Source organism: Dioscorea cayenensis, chromosome 11, assembly GCF_009730915.1.
Source record: "Dioscorea cayenensis subsp. rotundata cultivar TDr96_F1 chromosome 11, TDr96_F1_v2_PseudoChromosome.rev07_lg8_w22 25.fasta, whole genome shotgun sequence".
In the NCBI taxonomy this organism is placed as follows: Eukaryota; Viridiplantae; Streptophyta; class Magnoliopsida; order Dioscoreales; family Dioscoreaceae; genus Dioscorea; species Dioscorea cayenensis.
The window spans coordinates 20142872-20167261 of record NC_052481.1 but is presented as its reverse complement, the minus strand read 5'-3'; the positions used below and the strand labels follow the sequence as shown (position 1 = coordinate 20167261).

The following is a 24390-nucleotide window of genomic DNA, read 5'->3' as shown; positions in this document are numbered from 1 at the left end:
TTATTAGGTAATAGGGTGAATTATGAAATGTGAAACTGTGAAAGTATGTGGAGGGGGCTTCCTTTTTTTTTTTATTGGTTGGGACTTGGGTGTGAACAAACTGAGCTGCAAAAGTGGGAAGCATGTAGCCTCATGATCTCATGTTGCAAAGGAAGAGGTGATATAACAAAGTGTTCTATAGGTATTTGAGTTTCTGTTAAAATTTTTCAGGCGATGACACATATTTAAGAGTGTAAGTAATGATTATGTGCTGATGATCCCAGTGTTCATGTATAATCGGGGTCTCACCCCCCACTTGTCCCATCAAAATTTATGCAGCAATCTAATCGTTCATTTCGGCAAAAACAAATGGAAGAGGTCATATATATATATATATATAATATTCCAGATAGATTTTATGACAACGATCATGTGAGTAAAATGTAGTTGATAGCATGTGAGAACTAAATAATAATACATATTATTGTGTTATTGGGAGTTGCAAAACATTGCAAATGAGAAACACATGCTGGGGTGTCCTTGCGTTGCAGCAAGCAAAGATGCTGTTCTTTCATGGAGAGACAAGATCTCCATAAATCAAGCTATTATTATCAAATGGCCCAATTTCTATCTAGACCAATGTGCTGCTTGCATATATTTCACAACATCTATGTTTATTGGATCTGAAGTTGCTCATTTATTCATAATAGGGAAGCATATATATATATACTTATCATAAAAAATGTATATTTTTCTGTGCACCATGTAAATCATGTTTATATATATATATATATATATATTTTTCCACAACCTCAATATTTATATATATCTAAATAATATAAAAAAACTTTTTGTTTTTATAAAATATAAAAGCTATTATTATCAAATGGCCCAATTCCTGAATTAAAAAAAAATGAAGTTCTCTCCAAATGGACCAAAAATACCAGAGTATATTTTTAGGGCTATTTCTAAGAACAGCCTGACAAAAGCTCAAATGCTTTTACATAAATTTAGATTTAACAACCAACACATAAAATTAAATACAAAAACAACAACAATGATCAAAGTAGAGGAAATGCCAGAAAAACCAACCAACCAGCCAGCACTCTCATGTTCAATCTCTCTTTAATCACTCAGCATTGTTTTTCTTTATCTCATAAATCATAACAAGAAAAATCAGCATATGAACACCAATAAATCAAGCACCCCAAACCTAATTTCTCTTTTAATATTATATATACACAACAACACCAAATCAAGGCTAAAGAGTAGTATACTATATATAACTCCACAAAGCTTCCTTGTTTCTATCTCCTGGTGCTCTTGCCATTAAGTTAATTAAGACAGGCACAAGAAACATTCAGCTCTGCAATCCACTCCATCTTTCACTTTTCAAGGGAGAACTTTGGTGGTGTGGGAGGAGTGTGAGGAGGAGTTCAAGGACCAATCAAAATTTTTGTAAACAATATTCACAGGGCCACCATCATTCAAAAGGTGAGTCAGTAGTCCTGCTTTGTTTGCATCCAAGTAGTTCAGGATCCACTTTAATATGTCTTTTTCTTGTCCAAAATCAGCACTGTGCCTGTTTTATAATTTAAAGGAATCAGTACAATTATTCATGTGTTTCAATAAACTAACTCTATGGTTGATACTTTCAGCTTTATGTATAATAATCCCTTACCAAGAAGAACAAACATAAATAATTGGGAATGCTATTTGTATAAACTACACTTCCCCAATATATTTCCCACAAATAAAAATGTTCTTGTGGGAAATGGAGCTTACCATTTGATGATCCTGGTTAGATGCACAGTTCTCTTCTCTAAGTCCACATCAACACCATCACCAAGGAAATATTCTCTTGCAGCAAATCTAAGTTCAGCTTCAACACCTTGAGCTGAGAAGAACCTAACTGCAGGGCTTGACCTTGTTCCATCACATAGTCCAAAATGTATCAAGGGATTCACCTTGGGAGGAGCCAACTACATGAATTTGTCAAGCCATTGGTTGCTTGTTAGTTATTCCTATAAAAAGCTTAAAGGAAATTTGGGAAGACAATGTAAGTACCTCTAAGCGCTTGTCTCCAGTACCAAAGGGTTTGGCCAAGGAGTAAGGCTGTCTTCTGTTTGATCTGAGAATGCCATTCTTGATGGTGGATGGAGAGTAAGGATAGCCACCAATTATGTAGTGAAACTCACTGAAGAATGCTCTGCGATCAATGAGTCCCGGAGGGCCTAGCCTTATGACGGCATGGATCACCATTGCATTGTATAGGTTCAGGAAGAAGGCCATCTTTTCATCTGTTGTGAGAGCAAATATGTCGACTCGCTGAAGGTCTTGCACCAGGTTTACATACCTGCTTAGAAATTAAAATTTTAGTTCTGTACAAACTAGTGCAATAGAACAACAGATCACAGTATAACTCAAGTGTAAAGCAAGGGTTTTGAAATGCATCTTTGTTCCTTGTCTAGTGTATAGGACTGGTTTGGAATGAAATGCAATTATTTTCATAAACATGGCATTGTCCTAATCCAGTAGTTTGAGTAACAAGTGTTTTTCTTAGGTTTGTTAAGGTATTGGGGCAGTGATACCTTCTGAACTCCTCACTGGCACCAATGCGGGTATAATCCAATTGATGCCTATCATTGGATGCATAAGCTTCAAGAATGGCAAACATCAACTTGGTGAGCTTCTGACCAACCAAAGAAGCTGGCTTAGGCTCGTCGTCATTGGTTGATCCCCTGAAATTGAAGCACTTGGGAATGATTGGGTCGTGCTCCAAGAACCTGTAGAATTGATGGTTGTCATCTTCAAAATCGTTTTCCCTGCAAGGAGAAATGAAATTAACAACGCTATTAGCAAGAGAGACAATGAATTTCAAATAGCAAAACTTTAATAAGCTGGCATGAGTGGCTGCTCACCTAAAAACATGATGAATAAAGTGCTTCTTGGCAAGCTCTCTCCCAATCTCTATTGCCTGCAAGTTGGAAATAGTACACAAATTAGCTACTACGTCACAGGTTAGGCAATAAGAAAATTAATCATGAAAGGATACTTTTATATTTTGCAAAGTAGACACAAACATTATCTTAGTTTAGATCTAAAATTTATTGTTTGGTATTGACCAATTCCCCATGTTTAGGTATGAAAGCACATGCTGCATTTATTTCCTTCTGCCCAAGCTTGCAATATTCCTATTTTATGTTTTCTTTCAGTTTTGTTCTTTGAACTTTGAAGAGAAATTTCTTGCAGGTTAGGTAGGTATGTCAATAGTAGTACTACACCACTACCCAAGTTGGTATTGCTTGTTTTGTAGGGACGGCTGGGAAATAGCAGGTCTAAAACATATATTATAGCCAATAGGCTTCGAACCAATCTTATCCATTCCGACATCTGGTGAAGTAAACGAACAATAAGAAGTGATGTGCCAAATGCACCAATGGACTTTTCAATAGAGAAACTAAAAGATGTGAATAAAACTGGATTAAACAGCACCTCAAGAGCAAGGATAGATGCTTAGTTATCAAGGATAACATGACATCTAATTCAAAGATATATAGATTAACTATGGCTTTTTATTATGTCTAAAATTAAATAAAGGCAAGAAAACAAAGTCGTCTACATTCAGAATAAACATAGTGCAAAATAAAAAATAAAAATAGAAAAAAGAAAGAAAAATGATAGAAGACTAACATGTAAGCAACAAATTCCCTTTAATTTGCTAATCTTGTTCATTGAACTAAACAAAAGAAAACGGCTCTTTTTCCTTTGTTTAATACAAAACATGAAGACAACTATCTTAGGAGATCGAGCCAAAACTAGGGCGTTGAAACTTGAAACAAGATTCGTCTCTTTCTTCTTGACAAAGATTAGTAGGGTATGTGCAACTTGGCAAAGGTTAGACCAAATGAAATTAAATATATGTATATGTCAATATAAAGTATTCATTGGATAGTATGTTCTGAGATTAATGCCTAACATCCAAGCAAACAAACAAAAACTCTAATCCGTTGTGGAAAAAGAAAAGAGCTCTAAAGCGGAGACAAAAAGGTTAGACAGTGACCTGTGATTATATTATATTAGCAGATGGATAAGTATCAGATGCATAGAACTAAATTTCTCTTTAACTCCTACGAAATGAAATACAAGCAATACCTTGTGACTTTTAATTATCTTAGATTCCACCGGCCCCCCTTCACAAGGTCCGTGGAAAACTCAAACGCAAGGATAGCTGAAGATAACAGCGAGTGCTGCCCCGTGATGTTCCCGTTTCCAAAAAAAAATTTATAATACCCTATTTATTTATTACCTATGAACTTTTTCATGGATTTATTTTTCACTTATCCTTGTAAAAACTTCATAATTACACATATGTGATATACTGTTGCATAAATTGCAATTGTCTTTATACTTCTCTAAGACCTGAATTTTCTTTTTAAAATAAAACTATACCTAGATTCTTGCATATTATATATATATATATATACTATATATATACAAAGACCCATATTTTTTAAAAAAATCAATAATATAGATAGAAGTGAGTATACTTAATAAATATTTATACTTTAATTTTACATAAAATCGAGTTCGATTGCAGCTTTGCATGTCCACTCCGAAATAAATACTCTATGGAAAAAGATTTAGTACTAATAGACAAAAATTCTCTTGGTTTGCATATTTATTTATGAAAGATTGTTATTGAAAAATTTTGTTTACTAATTACAGATATTATAGAAAAAAAATATATATATATATATATAGTCTTAATCAAACATAGCAAGTGACATGTTTGTTGATTAAAGAAATAGTTTGACAAAATCTAGATGACGGTCATGTGGCACAACGTGGATAAATAAATCAAATAATTAAACAGAGAGAGAGCGGGGTACATCTTTTCATGCCGGTCCTCATGCTATCCTAGCAATGAATCCCCATCAACCTCTTCCTCTATAATCACTACTCTCCTAAATCAGTGCAAGATATATCACCCAATTACTCTGCCCCACAAAACGCATAACCATTCAAAAAAAGTCTTTGCCATGCCAAGAAAAAGAAATTCCCACTAAAAAACCACTAGGGGCCCCAAACATCCACACATAATATATATACCCTCATTAACTGCCTATAGTCTGACCCACCCTCTTCTAGGAATCTCTTTTTTCAATTCTCACTAATCAATATTAAGAAAAAAAAAAAGTCTTTTTTTTACTCAAATATCTCCCTAATTCTTAATGGATTCCCATAACGAACCAATGAAACGAACCAAAACTTTTTTTTATACTAACGAGGCTACCATACCGTTAGATCAAACACCACAAGATTGCATCAAGATTGGAAATTTCATTCAAACTGAGGATAGAGAAGGAAGAGAGATACCCGTTTCCGGCCGGAATCGAGATGGTGAATGATGGCCTCCACCATCTCGCCGCCGGAGAAACAGTTCTTCGCGATCTTCATCCTCGTGATCCGGTCTCTGATCGGCACGCGCTGCCGTAACACCCGGACGATCCCCACCATCGAATCCAAACCCCCTACTCCATCCTCATCATCCAAGCCGTACACCGGAATCCTCGGCGCCGTCTCCGGGCACCGCTCGCCGGCCATTTTCAACACCCTCCGATCGAACTCCCCGCTGTTCCTTAACGAGTTCATCGCCACGAGACCTCCGAGAAGCTTCTCGTTGAGGAAAATCATCGGCACGGCTGCGCTTCCCGTACGTTGGACCAACTCCTTCTCCCTCTCAGGGAACACATCGACGTTGATTTCCACGTAGGGTAAGCCCCTTTCCCTGAAGAACGATCGGACGGCGCTGCAATCACGGCAGTTCGATCTCGAGAAGAAGCTGATCTGCCCCTTCAGATCGAGCTGATCACCGCCGTTCATCTTCTGTTTCTCCTCTTTCAGCTGCACGATCACCTTCAACCCAGAGAGATGAAACTCCGTCACCTCCGGTGGCACGGCTGCCGGAGAATCAGCTTCCCGGAGAGATGAGATCCGCTTCACAATCGCCGACGAGAAGCTATTCCCCCGGTCACGGATGTACTTCCCAAGCGCGGAGACATCGATCGCCGAGGAAGAATCCGAGAGGGCTCGCTCGATCGGATGGGGTCCATCGGAAGGGACGCGAGTGAGGCCTGGTGGAGCTTCCGGTCGGGGAAGGTAGGAAGGAAGAGAGAGTTGCTTACCGGGGATGGGCTTCTCCGCCGGCAGCTCATGATCGGAGATGGCCTGCTCGCCGGCGGGGGGAGTGGCGTCCATGGGTTCTCTCACCGCCACCTCTTCGCCCATCTCTCTTCTTCTTTGTCTTCGTGTTTGGGAATTAGAGAAGAAGGCGGGGGGGTATTTATAAAAAGGACGAAGACGAGGTCAAAATGGGAAAATCGTTGCTTTCGATAGTTGCGGCTTGGGCGCCGGCGATCAGGAGGAGGCGTGGGGTGAATGCGTTTGGGGGTGTGAAATGACATTCATGCCCCTCCTTGTGGGGAAGAGGGTAGTTACGTAAATTAAGGGAAATGGGAAGGGTGTTTTGGGGAATTGGGTTAAGGGATTTGAACTTTGCCTTTTGGTTTGGTTTGGAAGAGAGACTGGTTTGCTTGGTCGGGTTGACTGGTCACTGGGGGCTTAATCTTGTGCCACGTGGCAGTTTGAGATTTTGGTGATCGGACGGTTTGGAGCCAAGTGGTGAGCTCTGGATTATTTTAATTTTTAATTTTTTTAACTTGTAATGTGATTAGGGTAATGTAAACTATTTAATTGTTAATTGAGTTTTAGTGTGATGGGAGTTATTATAAAACTAAAACCAATGAAAATTGATGTACTTTCCCTGATTTGAATTACTAATGTGATTAGGATAATAAGATATTTAATCTTTAGTTTAATAAAAAAATGAAATTAGGGTCATGCCCTACTTCTAACGGATATATTTTTGCCCTCGTATATTTATGAATGCACCCTTGCAAATGTTAACATCATTCACATATATATATATATATACATCCTCAATTTTTCCGTACTGTAAATACTATCTGAATGACCGTTTGATTGAAAATTTAACAGTTCATATATCTATGAAAGTTTGTGAATACTATTTTTCTTTAAATGAAAGGTAGACAATGTGTTACAAGCTTGCACAAACATTGAGTTACAATCTTAATATACTGAGCTTTGAATCCGTCTCCTCTGTAATATACAAATATTCTACATTAAAGATCATGCTAATAGATTAATAAGTCATTGGCGTATTTACTATTTATTTGATGTTTGTTTTTGTCTCTACTTATATATATATATATAATATAAATTGAAAAAATTGATAATTAAATGAAAAAATTCTACATTGTTCCATTGAATTATCAATGGTCACGAAGAACGCGTTTAGAAAGATTTGTGGAAATTGGACTAAGTATTTAATTAACCTTATGACGGTCTTACCCTTGTAAGACATAATTATGGCATGTAATCAATTGGATCAATTAAATGGTAAAAGAAATATTCAAAATAAACTTCCATTGCTTGTTCAATCCAACGGGTTTGGTAGACTTAGACTGGGTTGTATTTATTAAGCTTTGGTTTGGTCTGACATATTATTATTATTATTATTATTATTATTATTAAAGTTCAATTTTAATGAATTTATCATATTGAATATTATTTTGTTACAAGTTAATCAATGGCTTTCACACTTCATTATGTTTAAGTTGATAAGAGGAAGATACATGCGACAAGTGCTGTCAATGACGTGCACACAGGGCAAAAAATGAACGTTTAGCCCATACGTTTTCACATTGAGACATGGGATTCGAGTTATAAGTTTAAATCCACACTTAGGAACCGTTATCACCATCATTTTTAACCAAATTTAAACTCAAGATCTTTTGATTGTTTTATATTAATACATTTCACAGTGTGCTGTTAGGCTATAATTTTCTTTGGCTAAATATCTAATTATAAACTATTATTTGAAAGATAATAATTATTAATTGTTGATTAATGTTATTATTTTTTCCTCACTAATCAAGGTGATTTTAATATATTAAAGAACTGAATAATCTCAAAACTATACTGGCAAAGTAACATAAGAATTCTAAAATTTTAAAATATGAGTTTAGTATTAATGTGGGTTTGAATTAGAGGCCATGTTCACATTTTTATATGAAAAAATCCAAAATATTAATGCTAGAAAATAAATATATAATTGGACGGAATACATGTGATGTGCCAAAGGGAAGAAATTTGAGTTTTCTTTGAGCAATTAGAATTTTTTTCAAAAGCAAATGACTTAGTTAAACTAGCTATTTACTAAAATACCCCCCAAAAAAATCATACTTGTTTATATACCCATGTATATTGTTTTTATTTACTTTTAGGTTTGAAATTAATATGAAATGTATATTGGTTTTAGTTGAGGGGTATCTAAGGAAATAAAATTTTCCATAAAACTATTTTTAAAAAATCATTTTTTGTAGGGGTATACAAGTAATTTTTCATTCACACAGAGACATTCAAACCCCCCCAAAAAAAACAAAACTCTTCTTGGACCTCTTTTTTTTATATAAATTGCGGATGTATTTTAAAAATTAGAATTTGTGGATTTAATAAGATTTTTAACATTTTTATTTTTATTTTTATGTTTTAATACGAGTTTTTAGGTTTGATTCGGTCCAAATCATGGCCCAAAAAATGGGCTTATGGGGAACTAGCTAACTAGGCACCAATTTCAAGCCCAATGCAACCTTAATAAAAACTATTATACATAAACCATAGTAAGAAAACTAAGTGAAATAACCCCAAGCATATAAGTCACCTTTTTTGGCATGAGTTAACCTATTTAACCATAATTTAATTAGAAAATTTTCACATATGAATTATTTTAAAATTTAGAAGATTATTATAAGAGACAACCATTAGCTAATGGATTGTCACTTGGGCAGTGAATAGACAAACACAGAATCGAAACTTTACTCTTGAATATTGTTCATTTACTATTTTTGAGTAAGGTGTTGTTCATGATACTGTCCGAGTTAATAAGTTCCTAAAGTATCAATAAACCACCATAACTAATTATCTCAGCATTTACTTGTCCTAGACAAACCTTTAAGTTGGGGCTATTGCACTTATTGTAAAATAAAATAATAATAATAATAATAATAATAATAATAATAATATTATTATTATTATTATTATTATTATACTAAATTATGTAAAATTAAGACATGTTTAACTTGCCTTTGTACTAATAATTATAAAACGAGCTTGGGATAATATTTGGCCATTTGAAATTATTATGGGGGAATTAAGAGCTAGATTACTTAATATTAATTAGAATAAATGACAACATTTAAACATTTACTATTTAATTAATTCAGAGTTTTATTGATTTTATTTGTAAAATAATTAAATAAATAATTAATTAAAGAATTTAGTTGGATAACCATACTCCAATTTAGTATTTAGTTAGAGGTTATGGGCTAACACAAGATCCGGACAGCTCATTTTCATTAATAATAATAATAATAATAATAATAATAATAATAATAATTTTTTATAAGGTGGATAAGCTATATATATATTAATAATAAGATAAAAAAAAAAATACATGGATTACATTAGAGAAGAGAGTGACAAGACGGACAACAATAAAATACAAAGAGAAATATATATTTATATATATAAAATAAACAATTCATTGGGTGTGAATATAAGAAGACATAAAAATTAAAAACTGAACTGAAATGACCCTAAAGAGGAAGGTGAGATGCTTCATCTTATGTGATGGCTCCAAAACATCATGCAAATTTTGCCGAAGCCTAGGTAGATCATAGACTCTCTTAGATCACTCTAGTTGCCCCTTGGAAACACCCAAAAATCAAAGTTTTTTTTAATAGTGTTGAATAACACCTTCAATTTTTGCTTCTCCACTTTAAGAGCTGTAAACACTTAAAGAATGGACATATGATAACTTTAATTATATCTGTGATTACCGTTACATATTTAAGATTAAAAGATTTTTTTTATTTTTTTAAAAAATACAATTATATATACATATATATATATATGAGTGCATCTTCGGAAAAAACATTCATAAATTTTAAATTTATGAATGCCCTCAGGTATTCAATGACCCTATCTCCTGTGTCCTCTCTCTAAACCCTAATATATGTCTTCTAAAAACATCTATAGATCCACATGCGTCGCGCCGTCTGAGAGATGGGGACGTGGATGTTGGGGATGCCGTTCAACTTACTCCGGGGTTCATCCGGGGTAAAGTAACGGTTATGGCAGAAGCTTAAAGAGTTAGAGGGAAAGAAGCATAAGCACAAATATTAAAGAGAGAGATGTATGAACAAAGAAGGACTTCTTTATTTCATTGGAGTTATTGGAGGGATACAAAAGATGGGACTAAGGATGTAAGGATCATCTCTTTGATCTAAGGATGTGTGTTCTTCCTTACAACCCAAGGGGGCCTTATATAGGCTTCAAGTCCTAACTATAACTTATAAGACACATACCTAATTGTCATGTAGCTAACATGACACTTACCAAACTTAACTATAGCTTACAAGACACATACCTAATTGTCATGTAGTAAACATGACACTTACCAAACCCATTAATTACAAGCATGCTCTTCAACAGTAAAAACTATTTTTGCTACAGTTACAAACCTAGATTTTGAATTTACAAATGTCTTTAGGTATCTGATGACCACTTTCCTGTGTCTTCTCTCTAAATCCCAACCCATTGATTAATTTTTTCTCTTACTTTTTTTTTATTTGCGAATATTTTTAAACGCCTAAAATGACATATTGTATATATATATTTTGAAAATTCACTTGATCACCAATGGGGGGTGATGCACATGTTCAACATCAAATGATATATTTCTAGCAATAATAAGTTCCTCAATTAAATATACAAATATTATTATGATCGAAAAATATTTAGAAATATTTTGTTTATTGTGCTAAATTAGTGTTGCGTTGGGCTATAAAATTAATAAATTAATTTTAAAATAACAATTAATAACGTGCGATAATAAAGACCATGTTCTCACCTTTTTTTTTTTTTTAAACAAATTTTTAAATATATATTCAAAGTAATAAAATAAATCAGATCAGGAAATTAATATTTATCGGGTTAACGGGTTTGGATTTCTCAAAGCCAATAGAAGCCCTAGAAAACCAAATTTGCTACATTTCAGCGAAGTCTCTTTCAAATCCCTAAAAAATCGACGAGGGTTTCCATCTTCGCCGGATCTCATCCAGAGCTTGGCTTGCGATTCCTCTCGATTCCCATGGCGACGGCGGGAACGGCGGCTGCGGCGGCTCCGCGGAGTAGGCAGGCGGCGGGGCGGGGACTGGACGATGAGAACTTGGTGTTCGATACCACGCCGGGGGTGGAGGCTATCACCAGCTTCGACCAGATGGGAATCCGTGATGACCTTCTTCGCGGGATCTATGCTTATGGATTCGAGAAACCATCAGCTATACAGCAACGCGCCATCTTGCCCATCGTCAGCGGCCGCGACGTCATTGCACAAGCCCAGTCCGGCACTGGAAAGACATCCATGATCGCACTCTCCGTTTGCCAGATGGTAGACACGGCCTCAAGAGAGTATGGGTTCTTCTCTTCCTCTTATTTTTGCTGATTTTATGGCGGTTGCTATGTTTTTGGAGATTTTTGTTAGGAGTTTGGAAGGGTTCACCCTGAAACTTGTTATTGTTTTTATTTTTGATCTCTGTGATATCGCTGCTAAAAATTCAGGATCTTTACATCTAATTTTATTTTGAAATTGCTTGGTTTTTCTGCGTAGATTTTATGGTTTTATAAAAAAATGCTATAGTTAGCATCTTGATTACTGTTTTATTTAGATGTGTATATTGTTTTCCGAGTTAATTTGGGGGAAGACATTTGAGGCAATGTGCAAGATGTTTGTTAAATGAGGCTACCTTGCTGGGCTATTGTGTCACCATATTGCTAGAGTTTGTTAATGATGTTCTATGGAAAAGTTGCATGTTTTGAGGCACTCATTCTTGTTTGTTTAATCACTAAAAGGAGTATATTATCATTTAGAGTATGTTGATCGGGCAGATGATGTTTACCCTCTTATACTATTTGAAAAATGAAATTAGTGTAGTGCAATAGTGTCTAATGTAAGAGTTTTGGGAATTGAGAAATTAATCTGGATTCCTGTGATTTGAAAAGTTACTGAATCTAGTTGCCATAGCTGCTGCTAGTTGTGCAATTGCTTCAGTTCTACCTGGCATGTGTCAGCTTGTTCATGAACTAGGCCATTGAATTGCATGTTATTATGTCTCAAAAAATTCAGAGAGGACAAGTTGTGGGATTATACATCTTATTCTTTTAGAGTTCTTGCTGGTTGTGGTCATCACTATTGCTGCGAGGTTTTTTTGGTTTCTCCCTTGCACTCTTTAACTTTGTGTCGCTCTCTGCTCTTTCCTAGGCCTTATGTTAAAAATGATTTTATTGTCTAATCAGCAATGTTGCAATTGCTCATTCTGTTTGTTTCATAATGTCATTCCTGTGGCACAATACTTGATTTTTGATTTTTGTGTCAATTTTGTTATTGTATCTATTTAGTTTCTGTTTCTGATTCTAGTGGGTTATTGTTGTCTCTATGTGGAGGAAACTTACCTAATCAGAAATCCGGCTTATTTCTCATTTTTGGTTCTTAATGTCATTGCTTATTGCTGCTCTTTGCCTAATGAGAGATTCTCCTCATTACTCCTCCCGCTTGGTTCAGAATATCATTACAATGAAATTTCAATTTGATTTGTGACAATGTGCTATTGATGTAAATTTTGTTGTAATTTTAGTTAATTATTCTGTTAGAATTTTGCGGGTTTATTTTCTTTATGCAAAAGAAATTTCCATAAGGGGGTGGACAATTCATCTTGCCTTACCCATGTGTTCTCTCATGAGCTCCAAGCCTGAGCAACAGGGGGCTTGGGTGGAGAAAATGAGAGGGTGTGATAGAGAAGGATGGTTGGTTTGTATTTTTATTTTCCTTAATTTTGGCTTTGGGGGTAGATGAGATTACATAAACTCTGGCATATATGTTATTCCATCCATACTAGGGTATCATTAGCGGTAAATTATTGATTTCTGGATTTTAGGAGCCAAAAAAGTTGGCTTTGGTGTAAATAAGATTACATTAAGTCTGGACGTAGATATTTTTTTTCTGTATTTAACTTTTGCTTATGTGTTGTCCTTTTGTTGCTCTTTTCTTACTTGCTGAACATGTCTTGACTATAATTCTTTTGGATACCTGCATCTTTTGAATTTCATTTAGGTGTAATTGCTTATAATCAAATTGTCTCATGTCCTGTTGCAGAGTGCAGGCTCTGATTCTATCACCTACAAGAGAACTTGCCCAACAAACTGAGAAAGTCATATTGGCTATTGGTGATTACATAAATGTGCAAGCTCATGCATGCATTGGTGGGAAGAGCATCGGTGAAGATATCAGGAAGCTTGAGTATGGAGTTCATGTTGTCTCAGGAACCCCTGGAAGAGTTTGTGACATGATAAAGAGAAGGACCTTGCGTACAAGATCTATCAAACTTTTGATCCTTGTAAGTTCATTGGTTTGAATTTAATTCTTATCTTGTATTTTGCAGTTAGCATTTTCTTTGGCTAACTCAATGGTATTGGACAGGATGAGTCTGATGAGATGCTGAGCAGAGGCTTCAAGGATCAGATATATGATGTGTATCGATATCTTCCTCCTGAATTACAGGTACATTAGTTTTCTTTTACCTTGTCTTAACCTTTTCTGCTGTTGAGCCAAATATAGTCTCACCAAACTATACCACTCATCTCATTTTCTGGATGTATGAGATGATCGGAATTCTTGAATGCACATTTGATTTTCATTGATAGAAAATGAAACTGCTCCTTGAGTTGTTATCTATCAAGTTAGAGCCATCAGCTTGATTTCTCATGCTTGAAATAAACTACCTTACTGTGCATTGCCAAGCTTGATGTTGGTAAATGCCATTTCTGATTTTTTTTTATCCAATGTCCTCTTAATCAAAATGTGAGTCTGTTATTAATTTGTCCTTGTGTGAACTAATGTTTATTATGTTTTTATTTCTGTGTATTTCTATAAATATATAAATATGCTTCACTTCTAATTGCTACAAAAGTATGAAGAGAATTTCATTTAGATAGCTTCTAACAAGATGTTTTCCTGCATGTCTTATTATACCAAAAAACAAATGTTGAAATGGTATTCATTATAGATTGTTGTAAGAGATTGTATATGCAGTTGTCTTGTCAGAGAGTTAGCAAACACATATTTGAATATATATATATATATATATATTTATATATATATTTTCTTTATGGTTCATGACAAAGTCTGTAATTTGAATTTTGTATTTTTCAGGTTGTTTTGATATCTGCCACTCTTCCTCATGAAATATTGGAAATTACCAGTAAATTCATGACTGAACCAGTTAGAATCCTTGTCAAGCGTGATGAGTTGACTTTAGAGGTGATTGATGTTTTGGGTTTTTTTCTATCAATACTTTCCTGGGTGCATAGAATATCGAACAAGTAGTTCTTATCTCTTCTTGATATTACAGGGCATTAAACAATTTTTTGTTGCTGTCGAGAGAGAAGAGTGGAAGTTTGATACGCTGTGCGATCTCTATGACACACTTACGATCACCCAAGCTGTTATATTCTGCAACACTAAAAGAAAGGTAATGTGCATTTCAGTAATTTAAATTTTACTCACATCTTGAGTTGAGCTGTACTGCATAAGCTTCTATTGTGCAATAGTGATGGCTTTATTGTTAGTTTACTTGATGTCTGCTACTTCACCGCAAGTATGAGTTTGACAATTTTTAAGATGTGATCATTTGACATCTTTAAGGTGTGAACATTAAGTTGGTTTTTTGTGTGTTCGTTATGGATTAAATCATTATTGTTGAGGAACCCTCGCTGGATCTATGCGCTCGGTCCATCTTAAACTAACAGAATGAGATGTTTCAATGTAACATTGTTACCATTTGATAATAATAATAATAGGAAAAATTCTGATGATGTAGTAGTATTGTGATTTGAACAACCATGTTTCAAGCATGTTTGGACTTTTTAATCCTCCTTTGAAGCCCTTGATTAAAATCCATCGTTAGTGAGGATGTATTTACACATACTTAATGGATTATTTTAAAAGGAAAGATGTCAATAAATGTGTTATGACAATTATTATTTGCCTTATAAATGCTCAATTACTATTGGCTCTTCTCAACTTTATTCCTGTGGCGGAGATGGATTGAATACTAGAAAGTGATGGCTTCATTCTTCAGTGTTTTGTGTAGATAGATTGTTTTAGTGAGATAATCTTTTTGCCCCAAGTCTATTTTTAATGTTGTAATGAAATTATTAGAAGCTGTGGAGTTCATACAAAAATCAGAACAGTCCCTAAATAATTTGGTTGCAGGTTGACTGGCTGACAGAGAAAATGCGAAGTAACAATTTTACGGTCTCAGCTATGCATGGTGACATGCCTCAAAAGGAACGTGATGCTATAATGTCAGAGTTCAGATCTGGTGTAACCCGCGTGTTAATTACAACAGATGTATGGGCCCGGGGAATTGATGTTCAGCAGGCAAGTAACCAATATAAATCTTTGCTAGCCCTACAGATGTAGAAGATGTGATTCACCATCATCTACTTTTCGTGGAAGATCTAGCATTTATTCTTTTCCGGAATATGAAGACCATTACATAGCTTTTATGTTATTTGAGCTTTTGAACTATGCATGACTTGTTTCTGAACCTGCAGGTTTCTCTTGTGATAAACTATGACCTTCCAAACAATCGAGAACTTTACATTCACCGAATAGGTCGCTCAGGGCGTTTTGGTCGCAAGGTAATAATTTCCTTCTATTTCAGTTATTCCTGAACTTGGTGTGCTGGGTAGTTTTATCTTTTTTTCAGAATGCCCCATGTTTTCTAACTTTTCCTTGTTCATCGTCTGTTTTCTGCAAGTAAATCCTTTTAACAATCTTGTTGTGTTAAACCAATTTATTCACATAGTTAACATGACTTTGTCTTTTTTTGTAATTTCAAATATCTTGAGTAATATCAAGTTCCAGTTTTATGTTTGTCCTGTTAAGTCCTACTGACAGATCCCTATCAACTTGCATACCCCAATCTGATTGACTTAACCAGTAATAATTTTGTACTAACAAGCAATATATTCGCAGGGTGTGGCAATCAACTTTGTTCGCAATGATGACATCAGGATACTTAGAGACATTGAGCAGTACTACAGTACTCAGATTGACGAAATGCCGATGAATGTAGCTGATCTTATTTAAGATTCATATGATTAAGCACCACAGGCTTTAAATGCATACACACAACAGGCCTTCGTATCCGGCAATGCAAATGTCGTGGCACCTTGTATCTTATCATGACACTAAGCTTCTATTATCGGTTAGTGAACTGTGGAAGTGTTATTTCTATGGTTGGTGGTGAGATTTGCTACTTGGATTTGGTTTGTAAACTAGGAGCTTGCATTTGCATTTGGCTTCCTGTAAAAAGCAACAAAAGCAGGATGAACATTAGTTTTGCCGCGTGGATATGTGTTTTTCATGAAGTAATTGTGAACTGTTGATGACTGGTGAATATGAAAATGAAAATGCTTTCTGTGTTTTGATTGAAGTTTTGAAAAAGTACAGGTTATAGGTCCCTTTTTCCAGGTTTTATTCAATGATTTTTCAGCCGGAGCCGGCCATATTTTAAAGAGATCCCATTTCAGTTGACAAACAAAGAAGGGCCTTTTGTCAAATCTTGGCACATATGGTTTGCATATTTCTCTCTTTGTTTTGCATTTATATTTTAGAATAATTCATTGTCACGCCATTGATTTATTTTTTTAGAATTCATTGTTACGTCGCATTGTCACGTACGTAGCTAGATGTGTGCTACTTACATGAATCTCTACATATGAACGCAGCTAATTTGTTTGTCATGCATGCACATATATACATGTATATTGCTAGTGAATCATTTATATTTATGCCTTGAATTCTTGACAACGTAAAGGTATTATAATAAAATATTTGTGCAGTTGTCAAACTATATATATATATATATATATATACATCGACAGACACACATGCACGTCCTCAACGTTTGTGTACTTAAAATGAATGGGGTTTAATTTGAGAAGAATCTCATGATAATACTCGTTAAATTTTCAGTATTAATTTTTGTAATACCAGACTGTTGAGCCGGCTATGTTTTATACCTTCATAAGTAATTTTCAAATTTAGAAGCTTTTGTTAAGAAGGGGTAACAGGTGAAATTACCAGTTTATAATGGTTCAGAATATTTAAAAAATTAAAAAAGGCCTTGTTCCGGCAAAGGATTAGTTGAGTTTGATTTTAACAAATAAAGAATAATCATCTAGTCACAGTTCTTAAGCACTGGAGTATTTAACTCATGAATTAAAAAAAATAAATAAATTAAGCATAAACAATTTATTTTAAAGTTCATACCTACTAATGAGTATTATAAAGGAAATATTATAAAGGAAAACAAGTTATCTTATGAGAATATTCGTACGGGCCTAATCATCATTAGATGAACAAATTGAACGCTAATTAATACTAAAATCACTTTAAAAAGACCTCTAATAAGAAATTATCAAGCATTTCAAGAGTTAATGATGAATGTGATCATACAACAACAAATGCTTGCTTTTAATTACACTACACATCATCATCATCATCATCCAAGAAACTATCTTGATTTTCAATCTTTCCAATTGATGGCTTAAAACTAAAACCAAATACATTTGTTCTTTTCACCAAGCGATAAATAATGACATGAAATTACCACAAAGTTTAAACTTCAAGGAGAAAAAGACAGATAAATGAATTGGTGTGTGTCCTTTTCTTAAAAAGTACATTTTCAATGTTGAAGAATCGAACCTTACAACCAACCGTGTGTAGACTTTTGAATTTTTATACACATCATTGTTGTCTCATGTATCCGAAATTTTCCTAAGGACATACTTTAAGATTGAAATATGCCGCCCACTATAAATTTAAAGATAGAACTTAGCATAGTCAACAGTAATTAAACTATCAATTGATGTTCTATTATTTAAACAGAAACTCAAAAAATTATAATTGAATAAAATTTCAAAGCACTTCCTAATACTTGAACAACTGCCCACCAAGAGATTAATAATAAATATGGAAAAAAGGATCTCTGTTGAATAAGTACACACAATAAGACAATGAAGCATGAACAAGCTTACCTTTGCTCCAAGTGTAGCAAGCCTGAATGTTCGCATTCTTTGATTCCTCTTGTTGTTTTTCGTCGATGGCTATTCTTTTCGGACTCTCTTCGAGGCCTGCCATGCAGTGTATAAATAGTGGCATTAGTGTGAGGAAAAGCCTCCATGCACATTCTTCATTTCTGAACTTCATAAAGAACAATTATGGTTTCCGGAAAGACTGCTTCTGAGCCGCCTTTCTTAGAACATTATAAATCTATATTCAAGGCCTCTTCGGAAATTAACCAATTGAGAGAGAAACAACAGCATCAAGTTGTGGAGGAATGTGAGCTTCCCTTGATTGATCTGAGAGGCCTGAGGAGTGGGAACAAGGCTGAGAGGACAACATGCATAGCGACGATTGCTAAAGCATCTTCGGAGTGGGGATTTTTCCAAGTTCTGAATCATGGTGTGAGCCTCGAGCTCCTTGCAGAGATGAGAAAAGAGCAAAAGAAACTCTTTGAGGTGCCATTTGAGCAGAAAGTCAGCTCTAAGCTCTTAAATGATTCATATAGATGGGGTACTCCATCCGCCACGTCTCTTGATCAGTTCTCATGGTCAGAAGCTTTTCATGTTCCTCTTGCCATGATCTCTAAGGTGGATAGTTGCAACAGGGAATTCGAACATCTCAGGTACCGTAACCGTAATTCTCTCAAACTTGCTCTCATCTGAATTTGATATCTGATGGCCTTCAAAATTGAACAGAGAGGTGATGGAACTCATTGCGGATGCAATGTCTGAGCTTGCTCACACTCTTGCCGGAGTTCTGGCTGAGAACCTCGGCTATCCTGGGCATTGCTTCGCTAAGAGCTGCAACAAAAGCACGTGTTTCCTTCGCCTGAACCGGTATCCGCCATGCTCGTTCTCACCAGAAACATTCGGTTTGCAGCCTCACACTGACAGTGATTTCCTCACCATCCTCTGCCAAGACCAAGTCGGAGGCCTGCAGTTAATGAAAGACTCACAATGGGTGGCTGTCAAACCGAATCCAAATGCACTCATTGTAAACATCGGAGATCTCTTTCAGGTGATTTAGCTTGACCATTCTTTGTGAAGACTTTGACAATATGAACAATTTAGCTCTTTATATCGTTAGTTTTCTGATGTATTTCCTGTGCTAGCAGGCATGGAGCAATGACATATACAAGAGTGTTGAGCACAAAGTGATGCCCAATGCAAAGCTGGAAAGATATTCCATGGCCTATTTCCTTTGCCCGTCATATGATTCAACAATAGGGAACTGCACAGAGGTATCACTCTATAAGATCTTCACCTTTGGTGAGTTCAGGAAGCAGGTGCAGGAGGATGTCAAGCAAACTGGGAAAAAAGTTGGGCTTCCAAGATTTCTGAGATAGAACAGAAGAATGCTAATCTACATATAAAAACTTGTATACTAGAGAGAATAAAATATATACATGGAAATTCAAGGGACAGTGAATAAAACAGTGTTAATTTTATTCTTTTTGATATATATACCTATACACCTCATATTTCAGTTTAAAATGGAGCAAGTTGATTAGTTTGCCATTCGTTTGAAGTGACATATCTCTTCTACAAATTCAGTCTGGTCTTGATGTGAATTCACAAGTAGGTTTGAAGGGTAGAAAGCTTGCAAAAGATTCAAAAATAAACTAAAATGAAGCCAATAATAATTATGGTGCCATAAATGTAGAACATTTCTGTAATAAAACAATGATGTGATGTATAAAGAAACAATGACGAGTGGAACCTCTAGCTTAGAATTAAATTGTGTGTGCTAAATGAATGAGATGAAAAGTAAACATGAAGGTTTTGTCTTTTCTCTACATGTCCAAATCTTATGACAACATAATAAAAAAGTCGGTCAGTAAAATCTTCCAGATAATTTGCAGCTGTACAATTCAAGAATTAGAAGTTAAAGTGTGAACACGCACCCGTACGTCCAATAAGTTGAAAAAGGAGCTCGAGGACTCAATTTTTTTTTCCTCCTCTACAGTTACATCAAACTGCCATTCCTTAGCATAAGATATGGTTGTGTTCATACACCTTGACACTTCACCACCTGGATAAGTTAGCTTTCTTGATTGTGATAGAATCACAAAACAATAAACATAACAAAACAATTCGTTATATCAGATAACCTTAACATTCCTCTTGTGCCAATGATAATGACAATAAAAATTAAACCTGCTCACCTGCAAAACCTTCTTGTTTTTCATGAAAGGTTAACAGCCTAAATATATTCATTATGAAGGGCACAGCTAGCTCTAGTTGTTTTCAGAACATCTCATGAGGGCATGCCTTTTCCATATCATTTAGACATACAGAAGATGTAAATTTGATCACAAAGTTGGACACAGCTTTCAAGCTCTATCTTGCATGATTCAGTGTTTATGTGGTGGATTATTAAATTATAATATATGCTGTAAACAGCTGACAGTTTGATTTCATCCACTCAGATCTGTGTCGATAATTAACCTGTAAATAGATATGAGCTCGTGAATCAGTATTGACAGGTTGATCACTATGAATTAATTATAAGGTAGGTATTCAACATCTTAGTTTCCAATAAAAATAAGAAAATAGATCCAAAAACAGCACAAAAAGATATACTAGCAAAGACATAAAGGGCAGCGTGAAGAGGAAAATTATTGGAAAATATACTATCCGTCATTGCCCCTGCACGTGGAGATGATATTTATTTTCCTTGAAATCTAGACAAATATGTATGCCAAGACTGCTTTCACATATGGCTAATATCAATCATGAATTCGACGATAAATAAGCTCCTGTGGAAAGCTGCTTAAAAACAAGAGCCTATAATGCTGAAGAAATGCATCAGGGGCCTGGATGCAGTCTGAAACAAGTTTTGATACTATGATGCGATTGGAAAAATAAAGCAACAATGAAATGTGCTGAGGTTTTCAGCTTATTTGCAGGTAGCCAAAGATTCAGATAAAATCACAGAAAAAAACAATTAAAGATGCATAATATTCTTGTTTTAGTTGTTCAAAAGGGAAACCTAAGCAGGTTCATTAGCAGAATAGTGGTTCGAAAGCAGAATCCAAAGATTGTACGACTAGAAGTGCAGAATATTTGCTCCATCAAACAGTCATATTAGCTTTTGCAAGGGAAAAAAGTTCTACCTTTCAGATTCTAAGTATTGATTGATGGCTATGTTAATCAAATATTAACATGTGAACATCCAAATTGTTTTCCATCACATTCTGCAGGAAAGGGAAAAAAAAATCTCCGTTCAATAGAGAAGCCAAAGGACTTTAAAAATAGATTATAAATGCCACGAGTTTTGCAAAAATAATTCACCTTTGAATTGCTACTCCCTTGTTACTTTACCTAATCTAATAAAATGTCAAACAAAAATTGTTCACATGTTCCCAGGTCCTTCAAGTTTCCTTGTAGTCTCATTAGTTCATTTCGGCAATCATCTATCTGAGTGTGAGATTCATCATCAGCAGAGAATACATGGGTTCTGTTTTTTATTTCTATCCAGCTTAAACCAGGTTCTTTTTCCAGCATTAATTCTCTGATCTTTTTTCTCATTTTAGCCACCTCATCCCACCTGCCGACAGAAGCATAAAGATTAGAAAGCAATATGTATGTTGCACTGTCCTCTGGTTCTAATATTAAAGCCCGCTCTGCTGCACGGATGCCCATATCCAAGTTCCTAAAAGTAGCACATGAGCTCAACAATATTCTCCACATCTCAGGAGAGCTCTCAAACTGTGATTTCATAATCAACTCTTCTGTTTCCAACAATAGCCCAGCTCGACTCAGCATGCTAACCATGCAAGTATAGTGCTTAATCCCAGGCATAATTCCATCACACGTCATGCAAAACCAATAGAACCTTCCTCTCTCAACAAAGCCACAATGACCACAGGCTGATAACAAAGAGACATATGTAACATGATCAGGTTGCAGCCCTTGCCGCACCATCTCATTGAAAAGCTCAAAGGCTCGCATAGCATGTCCATGATTACCAAATCCTCCAATCATTGAATTCCAGCATTTCAAATCAGGTTTCATGATCATCTGAAACACAGAATGAGCTCCTTCAAGATCACCATTTTTGGCATACATATCAACCAGGCTTCCGCTAACACAAAAGTTCACTTCATATCCTGTCTTCACCACCATGGAATGTATTGTTTCACCTAGCTGCAGTGCTGCAAGGTCAGCTGATGAATTCAAAGCACCACTAAACGCAAAGCTGTCGGCTTTATATCCTCCATCTAGCATATAATAAAAGTACCTAAGGGATAATTCACCCTCACCCAATCTTGAATGTCCTACAATCATTTCTGTCCATAGTACAATATCTTTTTCCTGAATGGAGTTGAACAACTTCCGAGCTGAATGTGGCTCATCATTCTTAATGTACATACCAATTAACGTATTTCCAACAAAAACACTATCCTCCAGACCTGCTTTAGTAACCTGCCCGTGAAAAGCTTTGCCATAACAAATCGAAGGCAATGCTGCAGTAGCAGTAACAACAGCTGCAAAAGTATACTCATCCGGAACCAGTCCTCCATACCGAGACATCTCTTGTAATTGAACAAACACACGCATTGCCATCTGACCATCACCTGCATCAGAATACCCAGCTAACACCGAATTCCATGAAACCAAGTCTGGCTTCTCTATTCTCTCAAAAACAGATATTGCTGATCCATTGTCGCCACAGCTCGAATACATATCAAGCAATGCATTATGCAACCGTAAATCATGTGGGCATTCAGATTTGATCACCAGCCCATGCACAAGCCGACCTTTAATCAAGTCTCCAACTTTTCCACAAGCACTCAAAACAGTAGAAAAAGTACAGTTTGATGGTAACAAACCATCCCCAATCATGCTGGAAAACAATCTCAATCCCTGTTCAACGCTACCGTTCTTCACATGACTAAAAATCACAGAATTCCAGGCAATAACATCCTTGTCAACCATCTCACTAAATATAAAGTCAACATCTTTCAACCTCCCGCATTCAGAGTAGAACCCAAGAAGCGTGGTCTGGACACATACATTGTTCAAAAAACCCGAACCAATGACCAATGAATGGATGGCAGCACCAGTGGATAAACCGCGGAAAGCATGAGCAGCAAGTATGAGACTCGAGAAAGTGGAAGCATTAGGATTGAGGCCAACGACGAAGAGGTGACGGAAGAGGTTGAAGGCGGCGACGGTGTGCCGAGAGTCTCTGGAGTAGGAGGAGATCATGGTATTATATGACACAACACTTCTTGTGGGCATTCTGTCGAACAGTTTGCGGGCGTCCGAAAAGGAGCCGCATTTGGAGTAGAGTAAGAGGAGATTGTTGTTAAGGAATGGAGAAGAGCATGGTGGAGTGGAGGTGAGGATGAAAGCATGGAGCTGGCGAGCTTTGCGGATGTTCGGAGAGATGGATTTGGAGATGAGAGTGGCGAGCGAAGCGAGGGGAGCTTCGCAGCTGAAGAACAACGAGTGAGATGGCGACGCCATGCCATGCACGTAACATGTTCGACGAGTGGTCTTGGATCATTTCAGATTGAAACAGTATATATAAATAAAAGTTCTCTATTTATTTATTTTATTTTTTTTGGCTTAAATGTTATTTTTTAATAAATCCTCACATATATCCAGCTTATTTAAGCCGGGCAACACTTGTTTAGTGCAAGTGGTAAGGCATTATTTGGCACCTGATGGACAGGTACGAAGTCAAAATCCCACGGCTGCGCCCAAGTACTATATCACTATTGTTCATATACTGTTTATTGATTTTAAAGTATTATAGAACACAGTCCACCAGATCTAATATGAGTTTTTTTTTTTGTGTGCTTTCATCATCCTTTGAAAGTTGCATGGTAGAAAATTTTACTATTATAGAGTTATGAGTCTTTAATATATTTTTTTAAGCACATATATTTGACATTTATTGTCTCCGTATATTAATTTGTCTTATATAATAAAAATTTAAGATTTATTAAGTCATGGTGCAACTTTGTTGTTGCTTTGTTCTTTTGATAACATTGCCATTTTATAACATAAAATAATTTTATTTACATCTCAATCAATATATTGAGAGTTAAATTCTCAATCTTT

The 24390-nt window shown here is 35.6% G+C and overlaps 4 protein-coding genes across 10 annotated transcripts; 2 read left to right on the top strand and 2 right to left on the bottom strand.

Annotated features, from left to right (window-relative positions):
• Positions 1–882: 882 nt before the first annotated feature.
• Positions 883–6748, bottom strand: LOC120272372. Its single transcript, XM_039279195.1, has 6 exons — positions 5359–6748; positions 2901–2956; positions 2571–2804; positions 2047–2335; positions 1765–1961; positions 883–1561 (listed from the first exon to the last, which is right to left on the bottom strand). Exons 1-6 carry the CDS (start codon positions 6268–6270, stop codon positions 1372–1374), a joined length of 1878 nt encoding a protein of 625 aa, XP_039135129.1. The 5' UTR covers positions 6271–6748; the 3' UTR covers positions 883–1371.
• Positions 6749–11179: 4431 nt separating this feature from the next.
• LOC120272342 (eukaryotic initiation factor 4A-3) lies at positions 11180–16682 on the top strand. The gene is made up of 8 exons (XM_039279159.1): positions 11180–11595; positions 13337–13577; positions 13661–13741; positions 14393–14500; positions 14592–14711; positions 15455–15622; positions 15799–15885; positions 16223–16682. The coding sequence occupies exons 1-8, from the start codon at positions 11276–11278 to the stop codon at positions 16334–16336; spliced, it is 1239 nt and encodes a 412-aa protein (XP_039135093.1). The 5' UTR covers positions 11180–11275; the 3' UTR covers positions 16337–16682.
• A 1475-nt stretch (positions 16683–18157) lies between these two features.
• On the top strand, positions 18158–19661 carry LOC120272496 (gibberellin 2-beta-dioxygenase 6-like). Its single transcript, XM_039279331.1, has 3 exons — positions 18158–18938; positions 19012–19333; positions 19431–19661. The coding sequence occupies exons 1-3, from the start codon at positions 18472–18474 to the stop codon at positions 19659–19661; spliced, it is 1020 nt and encodes a 339-aa protein (XP_039135265.1). The 5' UTR covers positions 18158–18471.
• LOC120272495 (pentatricopeptide repeat-containing protein At3g50420) lies at positions 19482–23808 on the bottom strand. 7 transcript variants are annotated; one of them, XM_039279325.1, is made up of 5 exons: positions 21610–23808; positions 21432–21512; positions 20481–20763; positions 20220–20364; positions 19547–19652 (listed from the first exon to the last, which is right to left on the bottom strand). In XM_039279325.1, exon 1 carries the CDS (start codon positions 23788–23790, stop codon positions 21640–21642), a length of 2151 nt encoding a protein of 716 aa, XP_039135259.1. In that variant the 5' UTR covers positions 23791–23808; the 3' UTR covers positions 19547–19652; positions 20220–20364; positions 20481–20763; positions 21432–21512; positions 21610–21639. The 7 variants fall into 7 exon arrangements, with proteins under 7 accessions (XP_039135260.1, XP_039135259.1, XP_039135261.1 ...); XM_039279327.1 differs by having other exon boundaries at positions 20220–20360; XM_039279329.1 differs by having other exon boundaries at positions 20220–20347.
• Between the last annotated feature and the right edge of the window lie 582 nt (positions 23809–24390).

Bases quoted from the DNA above. Each gene is read 5' to 3' on its own strand.
- LOC120272372 (XM_039279195.1), bottom strand. From the start codon at position 6,270: ATGGGCGAAGAGGTGGCGGTGAGAGAACCCATGGACGCCACTCCCCCC. The intron at 2,805-2,900 runs GTGAGCAGCCAC...TTCTCCTTGCAG, and splicing joins TTTATTCATCATGTTTTTAG to GGAAAACGATTTTGAAGATG. The intron at 1,962-2,046 runs GTACTTACATTG...AAATTCATGTAG, and splicing joins CTGGAGACAAGCGCTTAGAG to TTGGCTCCTCCCAAGGTGAA.
- LOC120272342 (XM_039279159.1), top strand. From the start codon at position 11,276: ATGGCGACGGCGGGAACGGCGGCTGCGGCGGCTCCGCGGAGTAGGCAG. The intron at 13,578-13,660 runs GTAAGTTCATTG...GGTATTGGACAG, and splicing joins CTATCAAACTTTTGATCCTT to GATGAGTCTGATGAGATGCT. The intron at 14,501-14,591 runs GTGATTGATGTT...TTGATATTACAG, and splicing joins GTGATGAGTTGACTTTAGAG to GGCATTAAACAATTTTTTGT.
- LOC120272496 (XM_039279331.1), top strand. From the start codon at position 18,472: ATGGTTTCCGGAAAGACTGCTTCTGAGCCGCCTTTCTTAGAACATTAT. The intron at 18,939-19,011 runs GTACCGTAACCG...AAAATTGAACAG, and splicing joins AGGGAATTCGAACATCTCAG to AGAGGTGATGGAACTCATTG. The intron at 19,334-19,430 runs GTGATTTAGCTT...CTGTGCTAGCAG, and splicing joins ACATCGGAGATCTCTTTCAG to GCATGGAGCAATGACATATA.
- LOC120272495 (XM_039279326.1), bottom strand. From the start codon at position 23,790: ATGGCGTCGCCATCTCACTCGTTGTTCTTCAGCTGCGAAGCTCCCCTC.